At 41.9% G+C, this 10,143-nt stretch overlaps 1 protein-coding gene across 1 annotated transcript; it reads right to left on the bottom strand.

Moving 5' to 3' along the window:
* Positions 1 to 3,208: 3,208 nt before the first annotated feature.
* On the bottom strand, positions 3,209 to 8,401 carry LOC114500633 (olfactory receptor 9Q1-like). Its single transcript, XM_036029478.1, has 2 exons — positions 7,922 to 8,401; positions 3,209 to 5,856 (listed from the first exon to the last, which is right to left on the bottom strand). The coding sequence occupies exons 1-2, from the start codon at positions 8,019 to 8,021 to the stop codon at positions 4,898 to 4,900; spliced, it is 1,059 nt and encodes a 352-aa protein (XP_035885371.1). The 5' UTR covers positions 8,022 to 8,401; the 3' UTR covers positions 3,209 to 4,897.
* Between the last annotated feature and the right edge of the window lie 1,742 nt (positions 8,402 to 10,143).

The raw sequence follows: 10,143 nt of genomic DNA, 5'->3' as shown, positions 1-10,143 counted from the left end.
CAAGAAGGGACTAGGAAGAAATATTCAAAGGCATGAAAGGCTAGTACCTACATCCAACATTACTCTATCCAGCAAAGCTATCATTTAGAAAGGAAGGGCAGATAAAATGCTTCCCAGATAAGGTCAAGTTAAAGGAGCTCATCATCACCAAGCTCTTATTATATGAAATGTTAAAGGGACTTATCTAAGAAAAAGAAGAAGATCAAAAATATGAACAGTAAAATGACAACAAACTCACAACTATCAACAAATGAACCTGAAAAAAAAAGCAAACAACTAGAACAGGAACAGAATCACATAAATGGAGATCAAATAGAGGGTTATCAGCAGGGAGGAGGAGGGGAGATGGAGGGAAAAGTACAGGGAACAAGAAACATAAATGGTAGTACAAAATGGACAGAGGGAGGTTAAGAATATAGGAAATGGAGAAGCCAAAGAACTTATATGTATGACCCATGGACATGAACTAAGGAGGGGAATGCTGGTGGAGGGTGGGGTACAGGGTATTAGGGAATAAAGGGAGAAAAACTGGGACAACTATTATAGCACAATCAGTAAAATATACTTAAAAAAACACTCTCCTCTTCCCAAATGCTATTTTCTTGAACTACTTTAAGTGGATATCTATTCCTTGTAACCAAAGAGTCATGACTTACAGTCTAGAGGAGGCACTAGGAAGGACTACAGATTTTTGTGTAAGAAAGATATATCCTCAGCTGTCACCCTGGGATCCATTTCTGCTATATTTCCCAGTTCATACTTGGGTGGATCTCATGCCAATTCAAGGCTAAACCTCATAAATTTGCTTTGGGAGGACTTTTCCCAGTATAGCTGTTGATCATCAGTGAACTGCCCTTGTTTTACCTATTCTGGAAATCCAGAATTTTTCTAGGCTCCTATAAGAAGCTAGAACTAAAAGGGATATCAGAAGTCAAGTGACTCAGGCTTTCCAATGCACAGGTGAACAGGCTGAGGTTCCCAAATACTGACAGAAAGACAGTTACTGGTTGGATTATTTCATTTGATTCCATGACTTTTTAAAGTCAAAAGTGATTAACTGGCTTTACTCAGAAGTCCCTTATTCCTCCAAAATACAGGAGAGTCCCCAAATAAAAGATGAACAGGTAATCAAGTGAATTCATCTTGATTCAATTATAATTCTTTAAAATGCATATCTCTCCTTCCTATTTCCCATATTTTCTCGAGGATATGCAGACCTGAGACAAGTTTATTCCATTGCTTTTCTTATAAGTTTTCTGAGTTTCTGGATTTGAACTTCCCAGAATGATGGAACCAGAAGGAACTTAAGAATCCAGTCCAACTTTTTACAGGTGTGGACAATGAGATCCTAAAAGGGGAATGATTTACAGTTCCTCGGTTTCTTAATGAGGACTTCTTAGCTGCATGTGACCAAAGCTTAGCACACAGCATGGCTAAGCACACAGCATGGCTAAGCACACAGAAGAATTCAGATTCTCAGAACCATGGGGAGGACAGGAGAGGGTGCAGCTAGACCTCGGGGACACCTGGGACCATGACACCAGGAATTTTTCCATTGTCCTTAACTGGCTCTAATTATCAGCTTTATTTTCTTTCTAAATCTACATTTTTCACAATGTTGAAAATATGGCCACAGGCCATGTCTGCACTTCGCATGTTCCAGCTTTTTCACCACAAAAGAGATAAAAAAAATAACTATTTCTGGTGCCAAGGCAAAAAAAAAAATCCCAAAAAAGGCCAAAGATATCATATGGCCAAAGGATGGGGCTCCAAGATTGGCCTAATATTAGTCAGGTGTCTACCTGCCTCAGGGCCAATCAGTAAACACCAGAAGGATGGAACCAACAAGGGGATGGAAGTACCCATGTGAACCACTTGGTTACAGTAAAGAAAAGGGCATTTCCCAGATAAGAGGGGATGTTGTTCTGGAAACACAAAAGCACAGATTTCCACCACACTAAGGTAAGGAGAATCAGACAAATTCCCATTGCACCTCATTGTTCATCAGGAAACCCCCCAGAGGTGGTGGCCAACCAGTAACCTGGGGAAACAACAGGTGACAGAGCTGGAAGCAGACCTGTCACTGGAGTTTAAACAGTTTGTGTTTACATCCTTCCTGCAAATCCAGTGGCCATCAACAAGACATTGGAAAGACAATTGCTGTTTGTAACTTCTTTAAGCTTTATGCCTGACCTGTTAGAGCCAATGTCAAGTGTGGAGAGTTTGTGTCTAGTCATTGCATCTTCCCCATCCCCATACTTCTCAGTTACTCAGTTCTCAGGTGCTCACTCCCCATCCTGACCCACACTTGGAGAGGACTCTGACACAGCCCCCTTCTGAAGGAAGTGGCTGGCAATACATAATGTGGGATCTCTTCTCAAAAAATTTACACTTTAATGGAGGTAAAGCCCGAGTACATAGAATATCAGACCAAAAGAGACTCTTAGAATTCTCTTATTCCATCTTCTCCCCAATTTTATAAATGGGGAAATTGAGGGACAGGTGGGGAATTCCCTTATGAAGGACCCATAGCTGGTAAGTGGCGGTCACCACCCAGCATGCATTCTGTCATATCCTACAATCTCCAGAACAAAGTCAAGCAGGAAAATTTCAAGTAAGAGCATTAAAAACAAAGAAAGGAAATTTAAAATGGAGTCAGGCCCCTTCTTGGCCCCCTGGGATTCACACCATATTGCTCATGTTTGCTGCAACCAAAGTAAGGTAGTATCTGTTAGCTTGCCCTGCTCTGGAAGGGCTGTGGCTTTTCTTCTCCTCTGCACCAAGCAGCCTGGTCCCCACACCCCTATTTCAAGTCAGGGGCAAAAGAGGGTGAGAGGATCTCACAAAACCACCAGAGAGGTCATGATACCAACACGTTCTTTCTGTGACAGCTCCTAAAGGACCTGATTTATGGTAGGAAGTTCTTCTCAGAGAAAACCATGTGTTGGCAGGCACTTGAGAAGGGTGTTTGGAAGGGTCCAGCCAAGTGCCAGGCATGAGACCAGGCAACTGTGGGTAGAGTATCATACTTACCATCCTCTCACTGAGCTGGATATCCAAGGTTCTATCCAGAACTTTTCTTCTTCTTTCAGTTACTATAGCCATACCCAGTGATTTACAAGTAGCTATGTGTTTTCTCTCTAAACAGGACTTCCAGAATTAAAATAACTCAACAAAAAATAATCACAGTTTGCTTTATTTGAATAACTTCAACACAAGGTATAGCAAGATGTAAGGAAATACTAACACCTATTTACAACCAGGTGACCTCTCTATTTAAGTTATCTCATTTAACCCTGTCTCCTCTTCATACGTAAGTGGAAAGCACATTTTGAAGTCTTCCTGAGCTCCCTCTACACAGTACAAAGTAAATAGAGTCCCACATACAATATTGGTGCTTTGGGGCCACTAGTTCCTACAGCCTTTTGGTTAGCCCTTTCTTCTTAAGTGGAAGTCTTTAACCATCTGCTTAAAATTGAATTAGAAGAAGGCCTTACATTGTCTCCTTAGACCTGGAAACCCATTCTCCTAGCAGTCCCCTTCAATTCATTGTGTTTTCCCTGACCTTTGGAAGATTCCAAAGAGAGCAAATAACCCTTCTGTATACTATCTTATTCACACAGACCCAATATTGTTACTCCCCTTTCTCCCTCCCTGGGGAGTTTATATCATTCGCATACCCGGTATCTTGTTTTTTGGTAACACAGGGGACAGGAAGAAAAGGAGTTTAATTTCCAGGAATAAGGATTGAAGAAAGAACAGAAAGTGATGAGGAAGTGGGACCTGTTCCCTTCCAATACCTTGGGTGTGATTGAGTCACCTACAGTTAGAGAAATAAAGATCAAGAACTATCAGTCTCTGAGATACTTTAGACACAGACTGAGAGCCCTAGCCCTTGCAGAGCACAGGAACTATGTCCAGGCCAGGATTCCCTCCTGCCCACCTCTGCATGGAATACAGCAATGCTCTGCTTCCCCAGGGTCAAAGGCTTTAAGAATACAGGGCGTTGACATCTATGATACAGACACTGCAGGTACTACTATGGGCAATGGGAGTGATATAAATTACCAAGTGGATTCTCAGGCAAACAAGGTGACAAGTGGGAGATGGAACAGGTGGGGAAAAAGCAAACACAGACATATTTCCATGCCGATAGCAACTGACAGACATGTCATTGTGGGCATTTTATAGCGAATCGTGTGAGGCATCCCCGCGAACTAATACAAGAGTCTGAAGAATATTTTGAGTAGTATCAGCTTTATTAACTGGACCATCAAACTTTACTTCAATTTAATCATTAAAAATAAATGACATCTAAATATTGAATTCTAATTGATGATACCATTCTGAAGTATATAGTGAGGAAGAGTACTAATACCGATGGCTGCAACTCACTCTGAAATGCATAAAAAATTAAAGTGTATTGATGGATGAATTATTGGATGGGTAAATGAATACACTGATTATACATGTGATAAGGCAGATATACAAAATTTTAGCAGTTACAGGATCTCAGTATGGGGCATAGGGAGTTCACTGTACATTATTTTCAATATTTCTATATGGTGGAAATCTTTCACAAAAAGTTTTGCAAAAAAATGTAATCATGTTTTATAGTCACAGGCCTGTGAAATATGTTGTGTCCAGATTACACAGCTTTTAATTTCAGATCCTTTCTTCATTTTCCCTGGGAGTTAGAGCATTCACCCCAATCTCTCTTCTCTGGCTGCCTCTTCCTTTTCTTCCTTTACCCCCCAAAACTAAAGTTTGTGGTTCTTTTTTATACCTTGTACCATGACATACTCATTGCAACATTGAGTGTGCTGAAAATAATGTGTCCAGAGTGCTGGCACCTGTAGAGGAGGTGATTCTCAGGATAGTCCAAGGTTGGCGAGAATTAGGACAACTTGGCCCTCTTCAGAATTTTCCTCAGGGCCTCCTTCACTTCCTTGTTCCTCAGGCTGTAAATGAGAGGGTTCAACATGGGGATGACTGCTGTGTAGAACACAGAAACCACCCGATCCTCCTCTGACGACTGACCAGAGTTATCCCGCAGGTACATGAAGATGAGAGTGCCAAAGAACAGCGACACGGTGGTGAGGTGGGAGGTACAGGTAGAGAAGGTCTTGGCCCTGCCTCCAGCTGAGGGGATCTTCATAATGGCCACAATGATAAACAGGTAGGACACCAAGATCACCACCATGCAGGCAGGGATAACAAAAATGGCAAACACAATAATGACCAGTTCCTGAGTATAGCTGTCCCTACAGGTCAGCTTTAAAAGGGGAGGGAGGTCACAGAAAATAAAGTCGATCTCATTGGTTCCACAGAAGGTGAGAGTGAAAGCTGAGACTGTTCGCACCAAGGCACTGAAGAAACCAGCAATGTAAGCCCCCGCCACAAAACCCAAACGGGCCTTCTGCGTCATGATGGTGACATAAAGCAGGGGTTGGCACACAGCCACGTAGCGGTCATAGGCCATGAGGGCCAGGAGGTAGCAGTCAATGGAACCAAAGAAGGTGAAGAGGAAGAACTGAGCAGCACAGCGTGTGTAGGATAAAACCGCCCCAAGCTCCAGCAGCATGGCCAACATCTGAGGCATGGTGACAGACGAGTAGCAGATGTCCATGAAGGAGAGGTGACTCAAAAGGAAGTACATTGGGGTGTGGAGCCGGCGATCTACATGGATCAGGATAATCATGCCCAAGTTCCCCAACAAGGTGATGAGATAGATAAATAGAAACAGGAGGAAGAGAGGGAATGCCTGTTGAGGATAGTCAGTGAATGCTATAAGGAGGAATTCAGTCACTAAGGTGAGGTTCTTCTCTGCCATGAAGTCAGAGGTGCCTGAGAGGGCTAGGATGAGATGAAAATTAGGAAGCTACAAATAGGACTTAAGTGCATTTCTAGTTTACAGTTTATTGAACGTACACTATGGAAAAAATATGCCAGATACTGTGTGGGGCTTCAGAGATGACTGGTCTTAGCTCCTGCCCTCAAGGGAATTTTATGACATGCAGTTGTCTTAGTATGTCAGGAAAACTAATATGGGTAGACAATTTCAGAATAAGAGTATATATTCTCCCACGTTTATTACTAACTAAATGTGTAAGACCTGTGATTTAGATAATCGCCTTTTAAACTAAATTTATTGGGGTGATATTGGTTAATATGATAATACATATTTCAAGTGTACATTTCTATGACACATGATCTGTATATTGCATTGTGTGCCTACCACCAAAGCCAAATTATCTTCCATCACTATGTATCAATATTGCACCACCTTTACTCTTCACTACCCTCAACTTCCCTTCCCTCTAGTAACCACCATGCTGTTGTCTGTGTCTGTGAGGTTTTGTTTGTCATGTTTGTTCATTTGTTGTTTTCAGTTTTATATTCCACATATGAGTGAAATCATATGGTTTTTAACTTTTTCTGTCTGACTTATTTCTCTTAGCATGAGATTCTGAAGGTCCATCCATGTTGTCACAAATAGCAGTATTTCATCTTAACCAAAATTTTCCTATTGCTCCATTAGAGGGTGATGCATGGATCCTGCTTACCACGAGAATATCCATCTCAGGATTCTGTCACCTTTTCTCCATGACCACAGCTTTTCCCTTTTAACCCTCTTCATCCCTTGCCTAGACCAAAGTGACAGCCATTTAACTAACAGTTCTCTCTGCCTTCAGACTTGGTTCTTGCCAATTCTTGTTCCTCATTGCAACTAAAGTGATATTTCTAGGACTTTAATTTGTCATGTCTCACTCTCCTGTTAAAAATTGCTCCATGGCACCCCATCAAGGATAGGATATTATTGAGACTCCTGGGGTGTCAGGGAATGTCCTCCTTGAGCTCCTCCCTACTTACTTTCTCATGTCTCCTTATTCTCACTCCTCACATCCATAGCCAAACTCCACCCTCTCCAGCCATACTAAATGATTTGTGGTGTTTCTAATTCCCCCATGTTCTCTCACATCTCTGCTTTCTAAAGGCCACCCCTTCCACTGAAACACTTCTCTTGACCATCCCGAGGGTCCCACCTAGCTCCTACATGACCTTCAAACCTCAGCCCACAAGAAGTCTCTCTTGAGTTTGCCTCCCCTAGCCAGAGTACATGGCCCTGGAGCTCAGCACATAGTAAAGGCTCAGTGTGTTTCTGTGGAATAAAGTCTTGAAATGAGATATTAAGCACCTTGCAAAGAGAAAGGCACTGTACAAATGTTCAAGTGATTATTTTTACTTTTATTCATATTTTAAATGAAGGTCACAGCCATCTTTGGTTTGACCATTCCATTCTCAAGCTACCAATGTCCTTATTTACCAAAGACAGAAAGCTGTTTACCAAAAATAAATTTTATAAGAACTGATATTGTCTTAACACAAACACATAGAAAGAAACTATTTTAAGTGGATTGCATACTAACTCATTCAATCCCCACAACCACGTTACAAGGTAGGAACTTTTATTATCCTCATTTTATGGATGAGGAAACTGACAGTTTAAGTAACAAGCCCGACATTGTACTAGTAAGTGGTGGAACTGTCATTAGGAACAAAAGTACCCACAGAAGCACTATTTATCTTATAACAGAGTTTCACATACATCACATATCTACTGCAACAGCCCAGCAGGACTCAGGAAATGTCTACCTCTAAGTAAACACGCTTGAATACCACCACTGCAGCCTATTCATATCTGGAGGCTGATGTACACTTTCGTGCTAAAGGACAGCAGTCCTTTGGCAGAGCTGCAGTGGATGAGGATAAAGAAGATATTCGATCATCTGTAAAGCATTGGACTTTGGCAGCTACTCCAGTGTTGGACTGACATATAGAGGAAAATGATAAATAAAAGAAATTGGATCTGGTTATTTGAATTGAGCATAAGTCAAGAGAATTGGATCCGTTTTCTCACCTGAATTCCACTTCACCTTCACCTGGAAAGTCCTCTTCACTCTTTGTCCACTAATTTCCCCTTGTCTCCAACAGCTCTCTGTTGTTGCTGGGAGAGCCATCCTAAGTGTGTGGGGAAGAGAACACAGCCCTGGGCAGCAGGAATACTGGGTGCTTCTTGTCCTCCCATACTTGCTCAGTTAGGATGATAAGCAAGTTATTTAATCTCTTGGGGCCTCAGTGTCCTTACCCCTCCTCCTACACTCCCCTCAGTGAATCGACATGGGGACAACAGTGTCATAGCTGCCTGAATGTCAGTCCCTGCACTGCATCTTTCTCAATACAAATCTGTCAGGCACTATTTTCTCTTTCTTCCCTTAATCTTTCTGTTTCCAGGACCTGGTAGATCTAGCTAAGATGCATCCCTCACTCTGAGTTTTGCTCAGGTGCAGGCTGGAATAAAGGAGGTTGGAGAACAGCCTCTTCCTATGAGCACCTGGCCCCAACACAATTCCCTTGTGGAGAAGACTCTAATAGTTGTTACAAAAGCTCTGAAGTCCCCAGCCAATGGCTAAAGTGGTTTCTGAGGGAAGACCATTATTACTCGTGTGGATTCTCCTGATCTGAGTCCTAACTCCCAAAGCCCTGAGACACGCCCACTGAGTGGGGTCTAAAAGCCCTGAACCCCAATTCTGCACAGTCTCTTGAGGTCAACATCAGAAATTGTGCCCATTACCACCCTCATCAGTGTGGCCATACCCTAGTCGAGAAGTGCTTTGCAAACACAAGGCTTTGATCCACATTACCCAGTAGAACACACTGGGGACTCTACCGAGACCTCAACAAGACACATAGTGTCTTCTAAGTTTGCCCTCCCTGGGGGTCATGTGTTTTATTAAGTCTCTTCCTTTTTTCTCTTTAAAAGCAAATGAAACTATAGGGGAAACAACAGGCTGGGATATCTCCCAGAAGAGATATTGGCAATTTCTTGTTGGCCTACCCTTTGCCAGCTCTCTGCATTTTTGACACTGTAGTACTTTTTTAACCCCAAACTCATTGGTATTTTGTTAAGTCATTAAATTTCAACATGTCCCAATTTAGAAAAGGAAATAAGAAAGATGGAGAAGAATGGAACAGTTGTTCTCTTTGACAATTATGAGAAATGAAAGTAAGACCACATAGTTCATTGATTCATCACTGTACTAAGAGTTCTAAACAAAGAGCAAAAGATACAAAATAAAACAAACTCTCCCCCCCCCGTAAAAACCCCCCACAATGCTTGTCTACAAAGATTGTGCAACCTAATAAATAGGATAATTATACATCCTAGCATATAAAAAGCACTAAACCCTGAAGTGAGATGTAGGTACAGTACCATGGGGATTCAATGTAAGGCAAAATTACTTATAGTTGGGATAGATCAGGGATGGCTTCCCAGAGGAGGTGACAGTTAGGATGATGGACAAAACTCTCCAGGAAAAGAGACCAGTGTAAACAAATTCACAGGGGCAGGAGAGCCCAGGGACTATTCCTGGGACAATGAGTGAGACTTTTGCTACAGCACAGGTTGTTTCTAGGCAAGTCAGGACTAGGGTGCAGTGGGTGAGGCACTCTCCTCAGGTACAGAAGTTAAGGTGGTGCCAAAAACATTAATAAACACAATAAGTAATAGTAAAATATTATTTAAAAATGAAAATCACACCCTGGCTGGAGTAGCTCAGTGAATTGAGCGCGGGCTGCGAACCAAAGCATCACAGGTTCGATTCCCAGTCAGGGCACACACCTGGGTTGCAGGCCATGACCCCCAGCAACTGCATATTGATGTTTCTCTCTCTTTCTCCCTCCCTTCCCTCTCTAAAAATAAATAAAATCTTTAAAAAATGAAAATAATGCAAAAAATTTATGATGAACAAGACATCAACATTTTAAGCAAATACAGTATGAATATTATTGATTTTTCTTTTGCCACTAATATGCCTCATCATAGCACTGGCACTAGGATACTTGTACATGCTTGAAAAGGGAGGCAAGACAAAAGGGCTTCTAGGAGACAAACTTAAAAAATGCCTTTTAGTCAGCTAGGGATAGTCAATTTCTTTCCTCTCTTCCCTCCATTTAAGAAAAGAGAATGTAGGAAGGTCAACTTAGTGAGACCTAATACTTGAGAGTATCTTTCATCATTTGAAAGCACTCTCTTCGTTTATCTTCACAAGAACCCTGAGGATTGGGACTCCTCATTTGTCC

The sequence above is a fragment of the Phyllostomus discolor genome, chromosome 6 (genome assembly GCF_004126475.2).
Source record: "Phyllostomus discolor isolate MPI-MPIP mPhyDis1 chromosome 6, mPhyDis1.pri.v3, whole genome shotgun sequence".
NCBI classification, from domain to species: domain Eukaryota; kingdom Metazoa; phylum Chordata; class Mammalia; order Chiroptera; family Phyllostomidae; genus Phyllostomus; species Phyllostomus discolor.
Note: the sequence above shows the minus strand (reverse complement) of the source record. Positions and strands in the feature narration are given on the sequence as shown.

What these genes read in the sequence shown, in the direction of transcription:
- LOC114500633 (XM_036029478.1), bottom strand. Translation starts at nt 8,021, where the DNA reads ATGGCTCTCCCAGCAACAACAGAGAGCTGTTGGAGACAAGGGGAAATT. An exon ending in GAAGGTGAAGTGGAATTCAG is followed by an intron (nt 5,857 to 7,921) that starts GTGAGAAAACGG and finishes ATCTCATCCTAG; the next exon opens with CCCTCTCAGGCACCTCTGAC.